Here is a 25,313-nt window from a genome sequence, read left to right as displayed (position 1 = left end):
GGTGGAGGTGTTAGCTAACTATGGTGGTCATCATACTGCAATACTGTATATAAATGTATCAAATCAACACACTGTACACCTTAAACTTATACAATGTTACTTGTCAATTATATATCGCAATAAAAGTTTTTAAATATTGTTTATTCAACTTTCACTAACTGTCCTATTAATGTCTGGCACAATACCTTTCACCCCCACCCCCACCCCCGCCAGATAGGCAGGTTTTAACAGGTAAGGGAACTTATATACAAGGCTCACCTTGGGCAGCTGAAAGATGAGTAGATCTCTGCACCACCCACCAGAATTTTTTTTTTCCATTTTAAATTCTTTTTTTTTTTAAAATATATTTTATTGATATTTCACAGAGAGGAAGGGAGACGGATAGAGAGCTAGAAACATCGATGAGAGAGAAACATCGATCAGCTGCCTCCTGCACACCTCCCACTGAGGATGTGCCCGCAACCAAGGTACATGCCCTTGACCGGAATCGAACCCGGGACCTTTCAGTCCGCAGGCCGACGCTCTATCCACTGAGCCAAACCGGTTTCGGCCATTTTAAATTCTTTATTGTTGAAAGTATTACATATGTCTCCTTTTTTCCCCATTGACCTCTCCCCAGCCACTCCCACTCCCCAGCACATGCCCTTACCCCACCCCCACTGTCTGTGTCCATTGGTTATGCTTATGTGCATGCATACAATTCCTTTGGTTGTTCTCTTACCCCGCTACCCCCCTGCCTTCCCTCTGAGGTTGGACAGTCTGTTACATGTTTCTATGACTCTGGATCTATTTTTGTTCATCAGTTTATGTTGTTCATTATATTCCACAAATGAGTGAGATCATGTGATACTTATCTTTCTCTGACTGGTTTATTTTGCTTAGCATAATGCTCTCCAGGTCCATCCATGCTGTTGTGAATGGTAAGAGTTCCTTCTTTTTTACCGCAGCGTAGTATTCCATTGTGTAGATGTACCACAGGTTTTTAATCCACTCATTTGCTGATGAGCATTTAGGCTGTTTCCAAATCTTAGCTATTGTAAATTGTGCTGCTATGAACATAGGGGTGCATATATCCTTCCTGATTGGTGTTTCTGAGTTCTTGGGATATATTCCTAGGAGTGGGATTACTGGGTCAAATGGGAGTTCCATTTTTAGTTTTTTGAGGAAACTCCATACTGTTCTCCACAGTGGCTGCACCAGTCTGCATTCCCACCAGAGTGCATGAGGGTTCCTTTTTCTCCACATCCTCGCCAGCACTTGTCGTTTGTTGATTTGTTGATGATAGCCATTCTGACAGGTGTGAGATGGTACCGCACTGTCGTTTTGATTTGCATCTCTCAGATGGTTAGTGACTTTGAGCATGTTTTCATATGTCTCTCGCCCTTCTGTATGTCCACTTTTGAGAAGTGTCTATATAGATCCTTTGGCACAATACATTTTAACTATATACATTGAATTCAAATTTCACCTGTTTTTCCTCTTAATGAAATTAATAGTGTTAAATTATTAATCCTTTATTAAATTAAATTAAACTTATGAAATTAATCCTGTTACATATTAATAGGATTCTGGCCTAGGATCCCACAAAGCATTTAGTCTCCTCCAATCTGAGACAGTTCCTCAGTCTTTCCCTGTCTTTCATGACCTTGACACTTTTGAAGAGAACTGGTGAGATATTCCTCAATTTAGGTTTGTCTGCTATTTGCTCATAATTAGATGGAGGTTATGCATTTTTGGGAAGGAAACCATAGAAGTGATGTGTTTTCAGTGCATCGTATCAGGAGGTACATGATGTTAATATGTCTCATCATCGCTGATGTTAACCTTGATCCCTTGGGTAGGGTTGCAGATGGGGCACCTCCACTGGGAAGCTACCATTCCCCCCTTTGTTATTCATAACCAAGTATCTTGGGGAAGGTACTTCGAGACCATGCATGTGTGTGCATGATCAGACTTCTGCTCACTGAGTTGAGCCTATGATAGATTTGGAAGGTCCAGCCAACAGATGATTCTCACGTTTCTAATTTAGGTGCTGTGGGTGCCCCAGCCATGTCCCCTCAGACCACCGCAGAGGTCACCTGCTATCAGTCCTTGAATCTTGCAAGTAGAGGGTGTTCTCTGGTCAAGGTACTGAGCTTGGCTAGGATGTGTGTGTCTGGGGGAGCGGATGCCCCAGGAGGGACACAGCAACTGATGGATAAAGGGAGGGACAACTCCGAGAACCCACGATGCAGTCTTCCTGTTGCCCATGGTGGTCACGTCCTGCATCACCCCTTCCCTGCCTGGTCTCCTTCCCCACCTTCTCTTGGCGGGGAGATTCCTCTGCTCCCACATCAACTATTTGTCCCCAGACCTCTGTCTCAGGGGCTGCTGCAAAGGGCTGGTATTGAGGGCACGCTCATGAGTTCTAGCTTGGATTTGGGATTTTAAAAAAACAGCTTTATTGAGATATAATTCACATAGCATATAATTTACATCTTTAACGTACTGGTATTTTTTTCTGTCTGTTTTCAGTATGGTCACAGAGTTGTGCAACCATGGCCACAATCTAATTTACTTATTTTTTTAATGTAACATTTTAAAAATATTTTATTGATTTCAGAGAGGAAAGAAGAGGGAAAGAGAGATAGAAACATCAATGATGAGAAAGAACCATTGATTGGCTGCCTCCTGCACACCTTCTACTGGGGGTGGAGCCCACAACTCAGGCATGTGCCCTTGGCCGGAATCGAACCTGGGACCCTTCAGTCCACAGGCTGATGCTCTATCCACTGAGCCAAACCAGCTAGGGCGGCCACACTCTAATTTAGAACATTTCATCTTCCTGGAAGAGATCCCGTCCCCATTGGCAGTCACTTCCCATCCATCTCCCCCGGCCCCTGGCAACTACTAACTCACTTCCTGTCTCTGTGGACTTTTCTGTTCTGGACATTTCATGTAAATGGAACTACACACACACACTGTGTGGCCTTTGGTGTCTGGCTTCTCTCACTGAGCATAATGTGTTCAAGGTCCATCCACGCTGTAGTGAGTGTCAGTGCTTAGCTCCTTTTCTTGGGTGAGTGATATTCCAGTGTGTGGGTGGACCACATTCATGTGCTGATGGACATCTGGATTGCTCGCACTTTTTGGCTGTTGTGAATAGTGCTGCTATGAATATGGTTGTACACATTTTCATGTAGGCTAGGGCCATGGACACAGTCATCCCATGAGAAGTGCCTGAGGCCATGTGCAAGGTCTTTGCACAGGATCTGACACAGAAAAGCAACACCCATTTTCTTTTGTCTTGGATCTAGACAGGAGTGGAATTGCTGGATCACTTGGCAACTTCACATTTAATTCGTAGAGGAGGGAGATGCTCTGAGCCCCTCCCCCCCCTGCCTCCGGTTGTAACCACTGTCTCTCAGTATCTGTTTCTTGTAGAATTGCTGGTTCGCCTTTCCCACTAGAAGGTCAGCCCCAAGAAGGCAGGGACTTCTCTCTGTTTTTTCATTGCTGTGTCCCCTTTGTCTAGTGCTGTGCCCAGCAGGCAGCAGGTGCTGGATAAGTATTTCTTAAGTTAAAGAAAGGCAGTGAGGATGGCTGGCGTGGCTCAGTGATTGAGCGTTGACCCACTCAATTCCCATTCAATTCCTGGTCAGGGCACATGCCTGGGTTGCAGGCTCGATCCCCAGTAGGGGATGTGCAGGTAGCAGCCGATCAATTATTCTCTCTCATCATTGATGTTTCTATCTCTCTCTCCCTCTCTCTTCCTCTCTGAAATCAATAAAATATATATATTTTAAAAGTTTCTTTTTAAAGAAAGGACGCGAGACCTGTGGAGAGCTTAGCACAGTGCCTGGTACACCCTCTTAGACAGACATGAGCAGAGCACGGAGGATGGGCCAAGCACTGCAACTCACCAGGGCAGAAAGCCCCGGATGCCCAGCGAGGGACAAAACTGGGAAAATAAGAACCTCACCCCCAGGGTAACCTATCCTCCCCTCTAGTCATGTGGTTTAGACCCCCTGACCTCTTCCTCTCTAAAGATAGCATCTAGGCCTCAGTTGTATTTCAGCTCCAGGCCCAGAAGAGCAGCAAAACCAGAAAAGTGACACTGTGGCTGCCTCAGGGCTAGCTACATTGACTAACGACCCCCTGCCCTGGCACCCGCCCGTCAGTGGAGACCATAACCCTTAAGGAGCACACCTGGAAAGCTGATGAACATTCTATGGAGACTCTCCCTTGATACCTCCCCTAAGATTTCCACCTGCAAGAAAGAGGTAAATATGCTCAGAATGAAGGACCCAGGGCGTGCTCTTCCTCTAAGGCAGTGGCTCTCAACCTTCCTAATGCCGCGACCCTTTAATACGGTTCCTCATGTTGTGGTGACCCCCAACTGTAAAATTATTTTCGTTGCTACTTCATAACTGTAATTGTGCTACTGTTATGAATCGTAGTGTAAATATCTGTGTTTTCCGATGGTCTTAGGCTCTTCAGGTTGAGAACCGCTAGCAGGGTCGCCTAAGACCACCGGAAAACACAGATATTTACACTACGATTCCTAGCAGTAGCAAAATTACAGTTATGAAGTAGCAACGAAAATAATTTTACGGTTGGGGGTCACCACAACATAAGGAACTGTATTAAAGGGTCGTGGCATTAGGAAGGTTGAGAACCACCGCTCTAAGGAGCACCACCATGCCATTCCCTCCCCCACCTCCTTCCCCACAGGCACCTACCCCTAACCTCTAAGGGACCCCCTGAGACTTACAACCAGGGGAGCAATGGCAGCTAACCCCCTGAACCTATCTCCAGGGGCCCCTTCTCTCTGGCTTCGCAGTGAGCCAAACCAGCCAGCCCAGCCCAGCTTTCCTGTTGCTTCTCTCTGCCCTCCCTCGTTCCGATTCCAAGTATGTTTCTGCTGCCATCATGGACCCAGTGCCCCTCGGCTCAGTGCTGTGCAGCCCTCCCCTTGGGATATCCCCCACCCCACCCCCTTTCCTTAAATAAATTCCATTTTCTTTATTTACCGTCTGAGATGGCTCTGTAGCCTGCCCACACACCATGCACCACCGACTTTAACCTTTCACACGCAACACCTGTAACTGCTGATTTTACTGCCGATGCCCTGGGGGTTGGGAGGGTGGGGTGCCTGGGCCTGGGCCTGGGCCTGGGCCTGGGCTGGGCCTGGACCGCTTTCTCTTTGTAGCTTGGTTGTTTGGGTCTTTCTGTCTCTGTTTCCCTCCCTCTCCTTTCCCACTGCCACCTTCCTTTCTCTGTCTCAGCCTCTGTCTGGCGGCCTCTCTCTCTATTGCTGTCTCTGTCCTGTCTCAGTTCTCCCTGACTCCCTCTGGGCGACTCTGTGCCTACTCATTATCTGTTCAGTCTCTTTCCCTTTCTGTCTCATTTCCCTCTCTCCCTCCTCTCTTGAGGTTCTGTCTGTCTTGAGCTCGATTTTGTTCCCTCCGTCCTCCTTCTATGGCTAGCTCCCTTTCTGTCCCTTTCTGTCTCTGTCCCTTCAGATCTGTCTGTCTCTGCCTCTCAGGGGGCTCTCACTCTCCACTCCCTGCTCACCTCCAGGCCCCTTAAGTGCAAGCCGAGGGACCTGCAGCCTGCAGGTCTGGGGACACCCTCCACTCTCCACCCGCCTCTTGGTTGCCAGGACACTGGGGCCAGGGAGAAGCCTCGGGTTCATTACCCTAATGGTGTCTGCCAAGGGCACCCAGCTGGCCCAGGAAATGGGCCACTTAAGCCTTTTGGAGCTAATGGCAGTCCATGGCCATGTCTCCTGACCGCTTTTTGGGGTGTAAGAGGGGAGAGACGAGGGGAGGAGGAGGAAAGATGGGGGAGATGAGGGATAGGAAGTGAGATGGGGAGGGAGGAGGAGAAGCGAGGAAGGTAAAGTGGGAGGGGCTGCAGCTCCACTTCAGGACTGGGTGTCTTTGGAAAATGCAGAGATGGCTGGAGGGGCAGGAGGCTGGATCCTGGACCCCAGGATCAGGGCCCCCCCACACTTACACACCACAAATTCCCACTCAGAGGCACCTCAGAGCCACACAGGCCCTTAATCACAGGCAGTTCTTGGGACCTCCTAGGACACTGCCCCAGAGCCACACAGGTATACCCCCAGAGCCACAGAGATGCAGGCTGGGGCCATGGACACAGTGATCCTAGAGAAGCCCCTGAGGCTGCGTGCATAGGTCTTTGCAAGGATCCAACACAGAGAAGCAGTATACATGAGACAGCTCAGCCAAGCACACACATAGCACAGACAATGGACACGTATCCACACACGTGCACATACAATCACAGACACACAAAGTACAAGCAAATTGTGCGTCACGCACACACTGCCCAAGAGGCACGGAGAACTCCCAGGACACGCACTCACAGTAAATAACTGGTCGCACACACAGCCACACACTTACACTGCATATGCACCGGAAGCATGTAGCTACCAAACACCAGTGCATGTGGGCGGGGACGTCACCTTCACACACTTTCACACCCATGACCAGGTGCAACCTGTCATGAGGACATACACAGACTCAGATTCACAGACACGCAGACACATGCAGAAACAGACCCGGCAGCTCCAATGACACGCGAAACCGCAGCCAGCGGTATACCAGTCCTCTCAGCCGCCCTCAGGGACACACGCTGCCTGGCGGGAAAGCCAGCTCAGCACGGCCCGAGCCACCAATTTTTTCTGAAGAAGCGAGCCTTCTGGATGTTTATGTGAAATCAGTTATAGAAAGAAAGAAAGAAAGAAAGAAAGAAAGAAAGAAAGAAAGAAAGAAAGAAAGAAAGAGAAATTAACCAAGAAGTTATATGCATATATGCATAACCCATGAACACAGACAACAGTATATGGGTGAAGGCCTGGGTGGGTGTGGGGGTGGGCTAGGAGGGGTCATTGTGGGGGAAAAGGACATCTGTAATACTTTCAACAATAAAGATAAGTTATAAATAAATAAATAATAAAATTGTAATATGCTAATTAGACTGGACGTCCTTCCAGACGACCTTCTGGACGAAGCCAGGGCTGTGAGAGAAGCCCGGATCCCGGGTGCCAGCGGGAAGCCGGTGCCGGCAGCCAGGGGAAGGAAGGCCTACTCTTTTTTTTAAAAAAAAAATATTTTATTGCTTTTTTACAGAGAGGAAGGGAGAAGGATAGAGTTAGAAACATCAGTCAGCTGCCTCCTGCACACCTCCTACTGGGGATGTGCCCGCAACCAAGGTACATGCCCTTGACCGGAATCGAACCTGGGACCTTCCAGCCCGCAAGCAGACGCTCTATCCACTGAGCCAAATCGGTTAGGGCAGGAAGGCCTACTCTTGCATGAATTTCATGCATCGGGCCTCTAGTAAGTGAATAAATAAATAAATATAGTGTGTAGCCCAAACCAGCAGAACTGATGATCTAGATCCCAGCCTCCAATTTGCAAAGGAACTCCAGCCGCCAGTTGGACAACCTCTTGGCCTCTCTGAGCCTTCATCTTCTCTTCTAGGAAATTTTCATCATAGCAGGCCTATTTGGAGGGCTGTGGTATGATGCCAGCTCAGCTAGGGAACAGAGGTGGGGGGTGCTCCTGCCCTCCCCATCTCCCCATGTCTGCCTGCCTCTGTCCCTGGATTTCTCTGCCCTTCTTTGCTGTGGTCTTACCCCATCCCAGTCTTTCTGTCACATGCACACACACCAGCCAGGAGAAGGCAGGGAGGCCTCTTGGCTGAGCTGAGCTCTCACAGGTGCTTTGATTTTGAAGAATCAGAAGTGAAGTGTGTGTGTGTGTGTGTGTGTGTGTGTGTGTGTGTGTGCCTGTGTGTGTGCGCACCGGGTGGATCTGGGTTGGGGCGGGGAGGTTCTAGGTTTGAGACTAGCCTCCACTACCCCAGGAAACCGAACACTTCATTTCTCTAAGTGGCCTTTTGTGTTGAGCTAGAATAAAGGCCTCTTCATCCCTCTTCCACGTGTGGAACCCCCATGCAGGAGCCCCCACCCCCTTTCTTATCTTCTGTGGTTACATTGCCTTGACTTCCAGTCCTGGCTGCCACTTGTTCTTGTTCTGTGACTTTGGGCCAGTCACTACCCTCTCAGTGCCTCAGTTTCCTCATCTGTATTCTCCTAATAGTCCCTATCAGGCAGGGTGGTTCCCTTCCTCCCCGCTCCCCTTTCCCCCTCCTTCGTGGCCCACTCGGTCCCCTATCATCTGTAATTGACTTTTATGGTCCTGAATTCACTGGGCCTCTGCACAGCCCTGCAAGGTAGGACGGGCCACAGCTTCCCCCACCGCCTCCTGCCTAGCCAATCGGAGGGTTCCTTTGTGGAGAGGAGGCCCCCAGGCCCTGCCCCCTCCCTGCCCCTGCCAGCTCACTAGGCAGACAACCCCGGAGCCCATTGTCCTTAAGGGCCTCTGTAATTTTGTCTAATTCAGCCTGGGAGACAGCAATTAGAGCTAATAAACAGACCCCAGACCCCTGCTCCGCTGATTCTCCATCCCAACCCTGCTCCCCTCCCTGTCTCCCAGCTCCTCTACCTTCCTCCAAAACAGGGGAGGGCCGAAAGAGCAGAAAAGCCCTCCAAGCCTCAGTTTTGTCATCTAGGAAGTGATTATAGAATTGGTCCCCAGACTGTGCCCACCTGTCTGTCCTGCTCTATTGGGCTGGATGGCCTGCCGCTCAGATCAGCCTCTTTCCCCATGTTCTTGAGACACCAACAGGCCCCATCCTCCCTCTGGTCACCCTGCCTTCTCTCCCCCCAGCCCAGTCTCTCTTTACTCTGCCTCAAATTCAAGGTCAAGGTTTGTGATGAGGTCGGGGGTGTATTCCAGATGGGACAGGGTCCTGGCAGGAGAGATGGCATGTTCTAAATGGGGACTGGAAGAGAATGCCACACAGGGCTCATGGACTTAGCGGTGTGGGCAGGGCTAAGGGGAACCTACAGTCGGGTGGGGGTCATAGGAGTGAGGAGAGGGAGGGAGCAGATAACAAATATCCAGAGAGAAGCCTAGGAAAGGCCTGCATGCCACCGGGTGTCTGGGCATCCCGTGGCCCAGTCAAGCTGACACAAGATTAACCCTTACATCAAACCACTGTTCATGAGGACAGGCTCATTCAACTCTTCACAACACCCAGACTTCACCAATGAGAACCTGAGGTACAGAGAAGGCTAGTAGTTTATCTGATGTCGTACAGCTATTAAATGGCAAGCCTTAGATTTGAACCCAGGTGCCAGTGCCTGTATGCCTAACCACTAGGCTATAGTGTCTTACTTTTATAGTATGAACTGGAGTCCTGATGCATGAAATTCATGCAAGGGCCTTGGCCCCGGCCCCACCTGCTGCCTCCTCCGGGGCTTCTGCCACCTCTGCCTCGGCTCCCGCCTGCTGTGGCTTTGTCCAGAAGGAAGGAAGGACATCTGGTGTAATTAGCATATTACGTTTTTATTATTATATTTTCTAAAATATGTTTTTATTTATTTTTAGAGAGAGAGGAAGGGAGAGGGATAGAGAGATAGAAACATCATTAACCTGCTGCCTCCTGCATGCACCCCTACTGGGGATTGAGCCCCCAACCCAGGCATGTGCCCTGACCGGGAACCAAACCCACCACCTCTTGGTTCCTGGGTCGATGCTCAACCACTGAGCCACGCTGGCCCGGCTGGCATGAATAGTGAGCAAATGTAGTAGACTCTTAGGCAAGTCAGCCTTACGTCTTCAAACAGAGGAAAAGGATTTCTAGAAGGGAGTCGAGAAACTTCATTCATTCATTCATTCATTCATTCATACAATTAATGTCTTTCTTGAATACCACATTGTGTTCTGTGGACAGACTGATGGCTAAGGCACATGCGCCTGGCTTGGGAAAAAGCAGAAACAGCAAGAAGATTTCTGAAAGGAAGGCCATGGAACTTAGTGTTTCTCTGTCTGAGCGGGGACAAGTCGGGGGCACCTGGGGACAGGACCAGGCTGAGCAACAGGCGAAAGGGCACATCTTCAGCACCACTGCCTTGCTAGGCGCCAGGTGCCTGCCCTGGGCAACCCTCCTGGGCATCGTTGCCCATTTAGTGCTCACGACAACCCCAGAAGGAGGTGCTGTCCAAACCCCCACTTTGTAGACGAGAAAACGGAGGTCAGCACCAGACGCTGTGATGCAGTGGGGCCAGCTGTGATTGCTGGGATGTCCGTCCTCTTGATTTGCTACACGACTCCCCAGTGGAGTGGCAGGGGAAGGGGGCGAGCAGCAGTCTGGTGCACAGATATCCTGCAGCAAAGGAACTGGAAAATGGGGCTGGTGATTTAGAACGTGAGTTGGGGCATGACAGCTCAGCCTGGTCAGCGGTTTGGTGTCAGAGTCTTTTTCCTCGTGGACTCCAGGAGGGCATCAAGGGTGAGGATCCCCACATTGGATCTGAAGCACTGAGAAGTGTCTGTGGGTGACACAGTCAATGGCAGAACCCACTCTAGTGTCCTGACCCAGAGGGGCCCCGGTGCCAAATAAGACTCCCCAGGAGTGCTCTGTGTTGGGCCAAGCCCCAGGGTTAGCCCTTCTTTTGTTTAATCCTCCCACTACCCTCCATGAGATAGCACTGTGATCCCCATTTTACAGATGAGGAAGTTAAGGCTTAGAGGGGGACAGCTTCCTGCCCAGCACCACACAGTGAGGCTGAGTTTGCGAGGACAACCAAGAGAGAATGAGAGAGAGACCCAGTCCTGGGGAAACTCCAGTAGGTTGGGGGGTGGTGCATGGAAGGAGTGGGGGTGGATTCTGATGGGGAATAAGAAGAGTTTTCTCACCCTAACAGGTTTGGCTCAGTGGATAGAGCGTTGGCCTGTGGACTCAAGGGTCCTAGGTTCGATTCTGGTCAAGGGCATGTACCTTGGTTGTGGGCACATACCCAGTAGGGAGTGTGCAGGAGGCAACTGATCGATGTTTCTCTCTCATCGATGTTTCTAACTCTCTATCCCTCTCCATTTCTCTCTGTAAAAAATTAATAAAATATATCTTTTTAAAAAAAGGAAAACAAGAGTTTTCTCATGATGTCCCATCTCTCCCTACATTTAGCCTTCAGATGGGTGATGGTTGGATTGTGCAGAGCTAAGAATACAATGCAGAGTGGCCCTGAGATTCAGGGAGGTGAGCAGCTGAGAGAAGGAAGGAGGCAGGGAGGGAGGAAAGTCTCACCCCTCATGCATGCCCCCCCCCCCCCACAGACTCCCTTCTGTAGCTTCTGCCAACTGCCTGTCTGCTTTATCTACCATTCCTGCACCCCCACAGCAAAAATAACAAGACTACTTTGTTGCCATCTCTTGCTTGAGAAAGCCATTTCTGTATTTATAGGCCCCGGGTTACCTGTGGCCAGGTTTAGAAATGTGTGTTCCCGAGCCAGAATGCTAGCATTAAAATTCCCACTTGCCTGCCCTGGCCAGGTGGCTCGGTTGGTTAGAGCGTCCTCCCCATATACCCAGGTGGTGGGTTTGGTCCCTGGTCAGGGCACATACAAGAATCAACCAATAAATGTGTAAATGAGTGGAATGACAAATCTCTTTCTCTCTCTCTCTCTCTCTCTCTCTCTCTCTCTCTCTCTCTCCCAAATAAAAAGAAAAATCAATAAAATAAAAAAATAAGATTCTGGCTTGCCAGCTAGCCAATTGTGTGGCTTCACTTCTTTGGGCCTCAGTTTTACCATCTGTATAATGGAATTCATAATCACACCTCATAGGGTAGTTGTGAGGATAAAATACATTAGAAGAGTGCCCACTGTCCAGCAGGTCTTCAATAGATGTTATCTATGATTGTGGATATGGTGATTGAGGTGTGTGAGATAGAATTTAAGGATCTACAAATGGCAAGAATGGGGGCAGACTCCACATGGCCTCAGACACAAGGCATCGTTTTATAAGTCAATGAAAATGACCAAGATATGGTGGAGTTGGGAGTTCCCAGCTACTGCAAACCTCGCCTGGTAATCAATCAAAGAACTGTCACCATGGCATTGAGAATAAACATGATTATTGTCGTTTTGACACTAAGGAAACAAATTATTTAACTTAAAAGTAGTTGTCAATCGCAAAAAGTACTCTTAGTTGGCGTAGGGCTGTTGCAGAGGGCCAGTGAAGTGAATGAGATAGTTTACGGAATCTCTTGCTCTCGCTCTCTCCAGTACACAGCTCCTAGAGTAACTTAAATCTGAGCCTTAATTTCCCCAACTGCAAAATGGGCATAAGCATCTCAACCCCCATAGCGTCTGTTATAGTAAAGAAGTGATTGAAACACATAGTAGGGACCTGGCTCCTACTGTCATCATCTTACTACTACTTAACTAAACTCATTATCATTATTTTATATTTATTTGTTTGTTTATTTTTAATCCTCACCAGAGGTTATTTTCCCCCCATTGATTTTCAGAAAGAATGAGAGGAAGGAAGGAGGGGGAGAGAAAGAGAGAAACATCAACTTAAGAGAGACCATCTGCCTAGCTGACGTGGCTCAGTGGTTGAGTGTCGACCTATGAACCAGGAGGTCACGGTTTGATTCCCTGTCAGGGCACCTGTACCAGGGGATTGTTAGGAGGACTCAATGAGTTAAAAAAAAAAAAAAAGGGGACATTTTCTTAGAACAGTCCCAAGCATGCATTTCTAGTATTCCATGCATGTTATTCTCAGACACACACAGGGGTCTGAAGCAGCGAGCCTCTGAGAAAGCTCCCCAGACTGGAGTCATAGGCACTGACCTTCCTTCCTTCCTCTTTCCTCTTTCTCCCTCCAATGTTTGCTGAAGGCTCCTTGATTGGCTTGACACCTGCTAGGGAAGGCCAGCACCCCTGCCTGCTTGGGGACAGACACTTCTGCAAATACTGAGATGTGTGTTGGGGGAGGGAAGTGCCTGACTTTGAGATGCTGAGGTCTGGGCTCAGAGTGGAGATGGAAGGGAGGATGGAGTGGGCAGCAGAGAGGGGTTAGAGTTGGGGGTGAGAGCACTGGGTCATGCTTTGCCAGCTGTGCTCCTGCTGACACCTAGTGGCAAGACAGGATTATCATCGTTTTCATCCCAGCTACCTCTCTGAGTGTGTAGCCTCCGCCAGAATATCTAACTGACTTCATGAGCCACCACACTGTCCATCCGTGGGCTCTGGTGAATCGTGCTGCTGTGAATTCTATGGGAAAGTTTTTGTGGGAATGTATGCCTTCTATTTTCTTGGGTAGATAGGAGTGCACTTGCTGGGTCAGATGGTCATTCTACATGTAACCTTTTGAGGAATCGCAGGCTGTTTTGTTTTATTTTTTGGTCCTCACTCGAGGATATTTTTCCATCGATTTTTAGGGAGAGTGGAAGAGAGAGAGAAAGACAGAGAGAAACATCGATGTGAGAGAGACACATCGACTAGTTGCCTCCTGCATGAGCCCTGACCAGGGCCGGGGCTGGGGAGGAGCCTGAAACCGAGATATGTGCCCTTGACTAGAATCGAACCCAGGACCCGTCAGTCTACAGGCCGACACTCTGTCCACTAAGCCAAACCAGCTAGGGCCACAGGCTGTTTTTTACAACAGTTGCACAATCCTACATTCCTACCAGCCATGGATGAGGGTTCGTTTCTCCACATCCTCGTCAAAACTTGTCTGTCCTCTTTTTAAAAGTATATATATTTTTATTAGTTTCAAAGAGGAAGGGAGAGAGAGAGAGATAGAAACATCAATGATGAGAGAATCCTTGATTGGTTGCCTTCTGCACGACCTCCACTGGGGACCGAGCCCGCAACTTGGGCATGTGGCCTGACTAGGAATGGAACTGTGACCTCCTAGTTCATAGGTTGATGCTCAACCACTGAGCCACCATGGACTGGCTTGTCTGTTTTTGTTTTGTTGATCCTCACCCTTCGATATTTTTTTCCATTGATTTTTAGGGAGAGTGGAAGAGAGAGGGAAAGACAGAGAGAAACATCGATGTAAGATAAATACATCGATTGGTTGCCTCCTGCACAAGCCCCAACCAGGGCCTGGGCCAAGGAGGAAACTGCAACCAAGGTACGTGCCCTTGACCAGAATCGAACCTGGGACCCTTTGGTCCACTGGCCAACACTCTATCCACTGAGTCAAACCGGCTAGGGCTGTCTTCTTGATTCTACTTATCCAGGTGGGTGTGAAGTGGTAAGTCTGGTCAATATTAGGTTCTAAATAACCCTAAGAACAGTCCCCTCATCACTAGTCCCAGCTTGAACTTCTGCCCTTCTCGCCCCCTCTACCACTCCCAAGTTCACCAAGCATATGGTCAGTAAATGCTCGTTCATTGAACAAATGGATAGATGGGTGGATGGACAGATGGAATGTTACTTTAGCTGTCAAAAATAATGTTACAGAAGGATGTTTAATGAGGAGGGAAGTTGTGGTCGGCAGAATAATGCCACTTCCCCAAATCCACATCCTAATCTCCAGGACCTGTGACTATGCCTCTTTATATGGAAAAAAGACCTTTGCAGATGGGATGAAGTTTAGGACCTTGAGATGGGGAAAATTATTTTACATTATCTGGGTAAGCCTAATATAATCACAGGGGTCCTTGTAAGAGGAAGGCAAGAGAGTCAAAATCAAAGAATGAGATGTGACAGTAAGACCAGAAATTGGCAAGGTGCAGGACCATGAGCCAGGAATGCAGTGGCCTCTAGAAGCCAGAACAGGAGGGACCAGATGCTCCTCTGGAGCCTCCAGGAGGAGCCAGCCCTGCCCACACTTGGTCTGTAGCCCCCTAACGCCCATTTTTGGATTTCTGACCTCCAGAACTGCAAGATAACAAACTTGTGTTGTTTCCACACAGTATTTGTGGTAAATTGTCATAGCAGCAGTAGGAAATGAATACAGAAGGATTAGTATATATTCCTATGTGACTGCCCTGCTAGGTCGTACTGGGCTCTGAGACAAAAGGAAAAATGTGTGCCTGTCAACATATGTTTTATATAATTTTTAATTTCCCCCCAGAAGTAGATTTTGAACATGTTATAAAGTGTTAGCTTCCATTACACACAGGAAAGTAAAATTATAATAAGTTCTTAACATTGTGCATTTCAATATACCTACTTTTAAGTTTCAATCTATTTTTAATAATGTTCTGGGAGAAATAGCCATTAAAATACATAAAAAGAGTTATAAAGAGGCACACATTTTTGCACTGATTTCAGACTCCAACATATGGGTTGGCAAGACATTGCCAACACCTGTCTTGATGAAAACTTGATATTTTATTCATTATGGAGTTATTTTGCCATTAATTTGATATTTTATAGTAGTGCATTAAAATATTTATCTCGATTGAGTTTTTTGGAGTCCCCTTAATTTTTGCACCTGAGGCCAGTGTCTTACTCTCCTCACCCTAATTCTGGCCCTGTGGAGGGAGGGAGGGAGGATGGAAAGATTTTACAGCAGTCTGACCTTAAATTCTTGCCATAACCTCCCTCCCCTCTACTATCTTAAAAAAGAGAATGCAAACAAGATAGCTCTGGGTTATGACATGAAAAGTCACTTTAATTAACTCCTTTATATGTCTTTTTTTTTTTTCCTTCAAAATTTCCTGAACGTAGTGTGTAGACAATAAAAATACTTTACAGAAAGTTCTTGTAGAAAGTGGTTTGGGCTGAAGCAACATTGTAAATATCTGTAGACACTTAGGTGATATTTTCAATAAAGATTCGAACATTAGTTTCAGCATGGGTTTGTGAGCAATTTTTGTCTTTGTTTTAATGGGACGTGTGTTGATGATAAACTAATAAAGATGTGTTTATTGGATGTTTTCCTCTTCCCAGCTTCCATTGCATCAAGCAAGTGATGAGCATTTAGGAAAAGCGGAAATCATCTCCGACGACCGCGACCAAATGATACAGTATTCATTTCAGAAACTATAATGTAACAACTTTTGTAACATTGGCTCTGAATAATAATCATAAAAGGTCTTGCCCCCAATGGTTTCCGTATTGTAACTATTACCACGTTCGCCTCACACGCGAAAGATCTCCCAGGCGGAAACACGCTAATTTTGTTTCTTTATTAGAGAATTTTAAAATTTACTTCAAAGTAACTTCATGGAAATTCTGGTTCAGTAATTTTTTTTCTTCTGTATCCCTGTCTTTTTAGAAATGACAGTAGAATTCTAAAAATTATTTCAAAGTCAAAGCAATTGAAATTCTAGCTCGATTATTTTACCATCAAACTTTAGATGGCGAGTAAAGTGAAAAGAAAAAAAGTGATTGATAGGCTTGCGTTGGCCGGGAATCGAACCCGGGTCAACTGCTTGGAAGGCAGCTATGCTAACCACTATACCACCAACGCCCCGGCAAGCCAGCCTTCTCTAAGATCTTTAATAGGAAACGTACTGGATTGGCTGGGCGATACCAAATAATGGGATGTCTCTCCCACGCGTCCCTCCGCGCATCGGAGGACACCGCCCTCGGATGTTCCACGCCGCCATCCGCCCTGCCGCGCCGCACGTCCCCCCAGCGCCGCGGAAGCCTGGGTGCCGGCGCCGGCCGTGGCCAATCCCGGGCCGCCGCCTGGGCCGCTCGACTTCCGGGTCAAAGGGTCCCGAGCCTCGGAGTACCCCGTGCTCGCCTCCTCCGCTGTCCCCCGCGCCCGCCACTTCCGGGGCCGCAATCCCGGGCATGGAGCCGCGAGTCTGAGGCGCTCCGGCCCCGGGACGACCCGGCCAGCCCGGCCGCCGCCCGCGCCGGCCCCGAGCCCTGGTGAGCAGCGTCCCGCGCCCCATCCCGCTCGGCCGCGACCCTGAATCGCCGAGACCGGCCCGTACCCTCCGCCCCCGCCTCCCTGTTCTCGCCCTGCCGCGGACCGCACTCTTGGTCTCTCCAGCCCCTGGTCGGTTTTCTCTCCGCTCCGGCCTCTCCTTCCCCTTCATCCCCACCCGCCCCCTCCTCTGCTGGGCCCCCTCTCCGCCTCTGCCTGGCCAGCCTCCTCCCCACCCATCCCGGCGCTGCATGCCACCTGGCTCGGGCCCCTTCCGGGGGGCCGCACCCGAGCACGCCTCCTTTCCTCGCAGGCTCCGAAGGTCCCCACTTTCTCCATCTCCCACGCAAATATGAGATTGGAGGCCACCTCTCTGACCCGCGTGCTGCCCCTTGCCCAGCGCTGGGCCCTCCGCTTCCACATCCCCGCAGGGTCGAACCCCTCTTCTCAGCTCCTCCCCATCCCCATCCCCATCGCCAGGCCCGTCCGGCCGCCACCTTCCTCCCACACCTTCTCAGACCAGCCTGGACACTTCCCGACCTCGATGCTGCCGCTGAGCCCTCCGAAGCAGCCCTTCCCTTAGCCACCTCCCCTGTCAACCCTCCCTTCCCCCTCCGTGAGGAAGTCCCTGGCCTCCGTAAAAAAAAAAAAAAAAAAAAAAAAAGGCCTGCTTTCGAGGAGCTGGGACTAGAGCCCAGATGTGCACTGTGGTCACCAATCCCCGTCGTCCCTGGCTGAGTCCTAGGGGACTGGGCCCTGGGAGGACTTGTCTCCTAGGCGTGGTTCAGGACCACAGGGCTGTGAGGCTGGCTGGAAACAGCCCCGGTAGAGAGAATCAGGCAGACAATCGGGACTCCCCAGTGATTAGTCAGTCCCTCCGTTAACCCACTGTGTTCCTGACACATTCACTCTGTCAAGGTCTTGTGTCCCGCACCTGCAGCTGGAATGGAGGCTTTCTGGACCCTTTAGAAGGTCAGTTGTGCAGAGGTGGGGTGGCTAGGCAGGCTGGGTGTGGGCTAGTGGGATTCATCTGCCTGTTCCGGGATATAGAAGTTGGCAGGAAGTGGTTTTCTACAACCCTGGGGTAACTGGCCGCAAGGACAGTTGGCTGGGATCCAGGCCAGTAGCTGCGGTTTTGCGTGCTTTTGCTGGAGGCTTTTCTTCCCATCCAGCATCCCGGTCCAGCTGCCCCACCCTCCACCCCGTATGTACCCCCTGAAAGACCAGGGATGAGGAAGTGGAGAGTGCTGATTCCAGCGGAATTTGGCAGAGGTGTGGCTGCAGTCTCCCACACCTAACACAGTGCCTGGTATTTGGTCAGTGAATGGTGGGAACTCTGGCTCTGAAAGGGACTTCAGTCCAGTTCTCCCCTAGGTGTGATTTTAAATAACTTGCTTAGTCAACAATATTAGCTGTCATGTAGTTTCTACTATGCCAGGCCTTGCCCTGTGCAATCTCATTTAATCCTCACAGTAGCCCCACTGCAGTCCCATTTTATTGCTGGGGAAATTGGAGCCCAGAGAAGTTAAGTGACTACCCCAAGGTCACACAGCCTGGCTGTGGTAGAGCCAGGATTTGAACCCATACCTTTCTCATGCCCAGAGCCCACTCTTCACACTGCACTGAGAGTGAAACCAGTGCTTCTTGTGATGACATGTTGCTTCACCTCCTACATGATCTCTGTTCTGCTTTTTCTTTAAGTATTTGGGCACCTGCCTGTTGTCCTGGGACCCAGTTTGTTGAGAAGGTTGTTGGGTGGCAACCAAACCAGAGGTCCCTTCAACTTTAGATAGTGTTCAGGTGAGGACAGGGACAAGCTCACCCAACCCAAAATGCTTATTGAGTGCTTCCTATGTGCGAGGCATGGCTGGGATCAGGACACAGCAGGAATAGGACAGCTGTCCTGCCCTCTTGGAGCGGGCATCCCAGTAAGGAGTGCTCACTCACTCAGAGCAGGGGTTCTCAGCCTCAGACTAGTGATATTTGGGGCCAGGTCATTCTTTGTGGGATGGAGGGAGAGGGCCATCCTGTGCATCATGGAATTGTATCTCCACCAATCAGATTGCTAGTAGCATGCCTTCCAGCAGTGACAACCAAAAATGTCCCCTGGGGGCCAGAATTGGCCCTGGTTGAGACACCCTGGATTAGGGGATCCCATTTACCCCTCCCCCCAGGAGATACTGCGTTCTCTAGTCATTTGGTTTGCTGGGGTCTTAGAATGCTGCACACATTTAAATTCGTGAACTGAGTGGGGAGGGAGAGAGAGTGACTCACAGCCACTGGGGGTCATTCTGGTTTATATCATCAGGGATTTTATTTTATTTTATTTTTTCAAATATATTTTATTGATTTTTTACAGAGAAGAAGGGCGAGGGAGAGAGAGTTAGAAACATCAATGAGAGAGAAACATCAATCAGCTGCCTCCTGCACACCCTCTACTGGGGATGTGCCCGCAACCAAGGTACATGCCCTTGACCGGAATCGAACCTGGGACCCTTGAGTCTATCCACTGAGCCAAACCGGTTAGGGCAGGGATTTTATTCTGGTGTCTATTGTGAGCCTAAGGATCTAACTCAAACTTTTTCTCCAAATAATGAATGCAGAGTTTTCCCCTCAGCACTGCTGACACTGGGGGCAGATCATTCTCTGTTGTGGGGACAGTCCTGGGCATTGTGGGGTATTGAGTCTCATTCCTAACCTTCACCCCCTTGATACCAGTTGCACCCCCACCCCCATCAATGGTGACAACCAGAAAATGTCTCCAGACATCACCAAGGGTCCCCTCGTGAGGCAGAGTTGTCCCCTTTGTGAACCACTGTCCTAGAGCAAGTGCTGTGCAGGAAGACCAGGTGTTGTGATGGGGGTGACAAGTTAGCAACTTTGGATTCAGTGCCTAGAAAGACCTTTGAAGAGGTGATATTGAGACCTAAAGGATAAGAGCAAGCAGGTCATACAAAAAGGAGGGAAAGGGTATCCCAGGCAGAGGGACTGGCAAGTGCAAAGGGCCTGGAGTGGGAACGAGAGTGGTGTGTTTAGGGAAGAATAAGGCCAATGTGCTGGAGATCATGGTCAAGGGCAGGGGAGCAGGAGAGGTCAGGCGGGCCATCAGGGAGCATCCACAGTGGGGAATTTGGCTTTATTCCATTTCTGGCCAGTGTGTGAGTGGGATCCTCGGAGTCATTTGATACTCTCATCTTCTCAGGGACTTCTCACCTTGGGAGAGCTGCTAGGCAAAGAGATGCTGTTTTCTGGCAAATGTCAGGCACCCTCTCAAATTTCAGGCCAGGGCATTAGAATGGCCTTGGCATTGAGTGTTCCCCAGAGGCATGGAGGGCTGCCTGAGGAAGTGAGAAGTGGGAGAAGAAGGGGAGAGCTTGCACCCCTGGATTGCCTGCTAGGAGTTGCAGCCCTGTGGTCTCTCTCTTTGCAGGCTCCCCCACCTTCCTGATCAGCCAAGTGGTTAATGCGGACGGTTAAGAAGCTTCGCCTGGACAACAACTCAAACACAGGAAGTTGGAGGAGGTGAGGCGCATGGCTTTGGGAGCTCTGATTGCCAGAGATGTTGCAGAGTCTTAGGTCTGGGAAGATTCCTTTGCACCCTCACCCCCCTACGTTCCTGCATTTCTCTAAGGTGAAGTTCTGGCTGTTTTGCGTGAGGTGACAGTGTGGGCTAGCACAGGGTTTCTCAGCCCTGGCACTGCTGGCATTGGGGCCAAATCACTCTCTGTGAGGCTGTCCTGGGCAGTGTGGGTTGTTCAGCAGCATCCTGGCCCCCATCCACTTGATGTCAGGAACACCCCCAGTCACGACAACCACACAAGTCCCCAGAGATTGCCCAGTGTCCCCTGGGGACAGGATCAGCCCTAGTTGAGCACTGCTGGCCTGGTGGTTAGGATGTGAGTTTTGAGTCCAACAGACTTGGGCTCCCCTCCCCTGGGGGTGACATTGGTCAGGCCATTTGACCTCTTTGAGCCCACTTTGCAGGCTCTCAGATGGAGCTGAGCCTGAAACTCACCTCCCAAGCTTACAGTGAGGACTAAAGGTAATTACACACACAAGATTCTTGAGTTTGGTAAATTCCACGTGTGGGGCCTGGAGTGAATTGAAGAAACTATACGAATTTCTCGACCAAGTTGACCTATGTCAGTCTCAGTTATCTAACAATCTCAGGCTCATTTGCTTTTGGGGAGGCAGGAAGGTATCAAAGATGATTCTGGAAGACGCTAAACATGGTGATTGGTCCCAAGACACAGGCTCTGAGAACATGCAGTCCCCATGTCTGATGGGTGAACGTATCAGGTGTCAGATAGTGATGGGAACCCATGTCTCTCTTCTCGCGTGCCTTAGGTCCTGGGTGGGCACAGGCTGGACTGCAAACTGACTCTGTGTGAGACTGGTCCTAAGAGCTAGGGGCCTGGGCAGAGAGTAGCCTGCTGCTTCTGGGGACCCCCAGCTTCAGGGACATAGGGAGTGACCTGAACGCCACTCCCATGGGAGTATGCCCTGCCCCTGCTCCCGGCTCCTCACCTACCCTTGCCCAGCACCTGCCTCCCTTCCTGCCTTATCTGTGGTTGGCCTGAACTTTCCCAGAGCTCAGGATCCACGGTTTCTTCTTGCCTTCCACCTGCTTCCCTCATCACAGGCCCCACTCGGGTCTCTGGTTGATGCCAGGTGGTGGCCCCAGCTCTTGGAGCACCAGCTCAGGCAGAGATCATAGAGCTCCCGTCAGGCTGAACCGGATGTCCTGCCCTGTTTGCTGGTGGTGTCACAGGCTGTGAAGGCGCCCTACCGATTGGCCGAAAGAAAGTGGAGGTGGACATGACCTAAGAGGCTTGCAGTCCACTTTCATTTCCCAGCTGTGTAAACTCTTGACTCAAGAAGGCCAGCATAGGCTGGCGCTGGATGGTGAAGGGCCGGCACAGACTTGCTTCACCGGGGCCCCATTTCTTCCACCTGTCCCTCTTCCCCAGCCTCTTCCTGCACTCAGGGGAGAAGAGAGGCGAGTGGAGAGCCTGACTTAGCACCAAGCCTTCGCCTGTCTGGGAGCTCGGGCTGCCCCACTGCGTCTAGAAGATTCTTAGAAGTTTCTCCAATGTTTCATTTCATTTCTCATCTCCTGGATCGCATTTTCCCTCCTTGGACTCTCTGTAGCGATTGGAGGCAAGATCTTTTTTGTCACTCTTTGCTTTGGAGATAAGCCATTCGACTTTGTGAGTGCTTTCTCCAGGCTCTTTGCTTCTGGGGTTCCCTTTGGGGACCCTGGAGGTCACGATCTGTTTTCTGCTGTGAACAAGGCTTGAGTTGTGGTAGCAGAGTTTGGGAGGGCTGGATGGTGAGAGGAGTCGCCCTGGCTTGGCTTTCTGGGCTTGTTGCTGGTGGTGCTTGGGTCCATGTGGGTTCTGGAATGCTCAACCGGTCCCACCTATCACCCCTCAGTGAGTCTCCCGCCATCTCTGGGTTTGGTTTGTTTGACCCGAGGGCTCTGAAGGCTCTATGTCTTCAAAGCCAGTCTAGGAGGAGCTGAACTGACAGCTCCTTCTGACTAAGGGGCAGGACACCCCAGCTCATTGCGCTCGTTTTGGATGGCCTCATGAGATGGTCCTGGCTCTTCCACAACTGGGTCACCATGTTTGTGTTTAGATTTCTCTAAAACAAATATTTGCCTGGCCAGGCCAGTTTGGTCAAGAAGTGTGCTCAGCAGTGTGGGTGGGAGAGGGAGGGAGGGGGCCTCTGCACGGCCACAGCTGCTCTGGAGTGGAATGGCCTCTGAGGGGAGGGTGTGCACATGCACACTCTCACCGAGTTCTCACGGTCCCGGGGAATATCTGCCTGCTTCTCTGAGCGCCTCCGGTGAGGCACAAGTTTTTCCTGCTGGCCAGCAAGCTGATGGCACAGGTGATGAGGTTTGGCAATTAATTCTCTGTGCTCAGGCTTCTGTGCATGGGCCAGTGGTCTTCCATGGCTCTCTGTGGAATGCCCGCTGTGCCAGAGTCACGTGAGGTTCTGGGGACACAGCCATGAATAGGACAGACATGGGGGAGCCAGGCGCTTGACAGGCCATCATTGTGACGCATTCTCTGTGGGTGGCATGTGAAAGATTAACGGAGAGGCCAGCTTTGGTATGATGGTCATAGAAAGTTTCTAAGGACCTGACAGATATTTAAGCTGAGATCTGATTTGATGTTACTTGAGCAAAGAGAGGAGTTTAAAAAGTGTCCTGGCAGAAGGAACAGCATGAGCAAAGGCTCTGGGGTGGGAAGGAGTCTGGGCTGTTTGAGGAGCTGAGAGAAGGCCAGTTCGCCTGGGGCATAGTGATGACAGGCATTGAGGTTCGAGAGTGGCCGAGGCAGAGGACAGAGCTCTGAAGGCTAATATGAGGACTGGCTTTCACCGAAGGGAAAACCCCCAAGAAAGGGTTTTGAGTTGGTAGACAGTTACCATCATTCAGCTGAGAGGTGACGGTGGCTTGGATCTTAGCCGTCATGGTGTTGGAGAGAAGTGTAACGATTTAAGAAATATTTAGGGGACAGGGAAAGTTGCACAGTGTGGGGTTTGGCAGAGGGAATTGGAGTGTCTGATGAGGAGGCAGCTCGTATATGGAACTCGGGTACCACTTCCCTTCTCATTTTCTTCCCGCTTGTCCCTTCCTCCTCATAGCTTCTCGCTGAATTCTGAGGGGGCGGAGAGGATGGCCACTGGGGCGCCGATGTCCGACCCAGGCGACCCGGTCGAGATGGAGGACCCGGCAACCCACTTCCAGGTGCAGAAGCACTCATGGGAAGGGCTCCGGAACATCATCCATGGCAGCCGCAAGAACTCGGGCCTGATCGTCAACAAGGCTCCTCATGACTTCCAGTTTGTGCAGAAGACAGATGAGTCAAGCCCCCACTCCCACCGCCTCTACTACCTAGGTAAGCCTCCCATGTCCCTGCGGGCCCTCTAGCTCCTTTGGGCCCGGGGGCTGCCCTTGAGCAGGACAGTGATTCTGAGATGGCTGTTACTAAGGCCTCTAGTGTCCACAGGTCAGCTGGTCCTCGTAGTTAGAAGGTCCAAATAGATGGGCCTGGCCCTGCGCAAACTGCCATGCCCCCACAGACATCTGTTCACAATGAAGGTCTGGCCCAGGGTCCTCAAGTGGGTCAGCTGTGCAGGTGAGGGGGGCAGAGGCCAGTGGGCCCTGTCTGTGCTGCAGGGTGCTATGGTTCAGGCCTGGAACATGGGCCTGAGCCACTGAGATTGTTTCAGTACCAGTCAGTTGGGCCTGCCCCTGGCCTGGGCTTGGGAGCTGTGGGACTCCCTCTGCAGCGGGAGCCACAAGTAACTCCAGTAGGCTCTGGCTATGGAGTGAAGTGTTAAGAAGGCCCATGGAAAGCCCTGGCCAGGTGGCTCAGCTGGCTGGAGCATCATCCCATACACCAAAAAGGTTTCCAGTTTGATTCTTACATTCCTAGGTTGTGGGTTCGGTCCCCGGTCAGGGAGAGTATGAGAGGCAAACAATCGATGTCTGTGTCTCTCCCTTTCTAAAAATCAGTAAAACCATATCCTTGGCTGGATAGTTAAATAAATAAATAAGGCTCATGAAAGCTCCGTGATTGCACAGTCGTACGCCCTGTGGTCTTAACAACAGAGGATGGCCTGCCACATTTTTGCGCGGCTGCCCCAGATACCTGGATAAGCATGTTAACAACTAATCACTTCCTTCTCCTCCGGGTGTGCGCCTGTGGAGCAGCATTCTACACATCTGCAGTTGTTCACGTGTGTGTGTTCCCCACCAGGCCAGGTGGGAAGCTTCAGGGTACCCTCGGCAGCCAAGCCCTAGCCTGGCTCCCAGGAGGCAGACAGTTAATATCTGCTGAGCAAGTGAATGTTGCCCTACTTTACCTAAAGGTGTCACGGAGCAAATGCAGTTCCAAGTGTGTTTGAAAGCAGTATGACACATGATTGTTGACCCAAGGCAGGTTTCCGTGCTCAGCACTCTCAGCTTCCGGGGCCCAGATCAGTCTCTCTGTATCCTCAGCTCCTGGGACAGTGCCCATTCCTGGTCATGCCCTCCGCCCTCAGTCAGTATCGGAGTGAGTGATGGAATGAATGAATGAATGAAGGTCATTCTGCCTGAGGTTAACCCCATGCTAATGATTGTGACTGTGACCTAGATGGACAGCAGATGGCTCGCTGCTTCCCACAGTCAATGCAGGCCCTCCTCATAGAGACCCACGTGGAACCCAATGGCGGTTGGGCAAGCACAGGGTCAGAAAGGGGAATGAACTAGCATGGGGGTCATCAAGCGACAGCCGGCTGCTTTTGGAAATCTAGTTTTACTGATGCCCAGCATGCCCACTCGTTTATTTCTGTCGATGGCTGCTTTTGAATATAGGTGTAACAAAGGTCAGATGGCCTGCAAAGTTGAAAATATTTACTGTACGGCCCTTTACAGAAAACAGTTTGCCAGGTCTAGCCTAGGAGAAATTAGGGTTGGATGTGTGTGCTTCAAGCTTCATTTAGCCAAGGAATTAGCTTGGCTGTTAGGACTAAAAGTGGCCAAGATTCAGGGAGACTGGTGAGCTGTTGCCTCTTTTTCCTGCAGTTTCCTGGCCCCCCTCAATCCCC

General features: G+C 50.3%; 1 protein-coding gene across 4 annotated transcripts in view; it reads left to right on the top strand.

The window, feature by feature from the left end:
- The first annotated feature begins 16,526 nt into the window (after positions 1 to 16,526).
- The window catches only part of DPP9 (dipeptidyl peptidase 9), a 37,211-nt gene continuing 28,424 nt past the window's right edge, over positions 16,527 to 25,313 (top strand). The window contains exons 1-4 of one of the 4 annotated variants that reach the window (XM_080674508.1): positions 16,610 to 16,708; positions 17,625 to 17,678; positions 20,137 to 20,228; positions 23,364 to 23,617. In XM_080674508.1, the coding sequence (XP_080530634.1) occupies positions 20,170 to 20,228; positions 23,364 to 23,617 (313 nt within the window). In that variant the 5' untranslated portion in view covers positions 16,610 to 16,708; positions 17,625 to 17,678; positions 20,137 to 20,169. Of the gene's footprint in view, positions 16,709 to 17,624; positions 17,679 to 20,136; positions 20,229 to 23,363; positions 23,618 to 25,313 lie in introns of all 4 variants that reach the window. The other 3 variants (XR_013960914.1, XM_080674507.1, XR_013960915.1) reach the window with 3 other exon arrangements.

This window comes from Plecotus auritus (assembly GCF_963455305.1).
Source record: "Plecotus auritus genome assembly, chromosome: 6".
Taxonomy (NCBI): domain Eukaryota; kingdom Metazoa; phylum Chordata; class Mammalia; order Chiroptera; family Vespertilionidae; genus Plecotus; species Plecotus auritus.
This window is presented reverse-complemented; position numbering and strand designations above follow the sequence as displayed.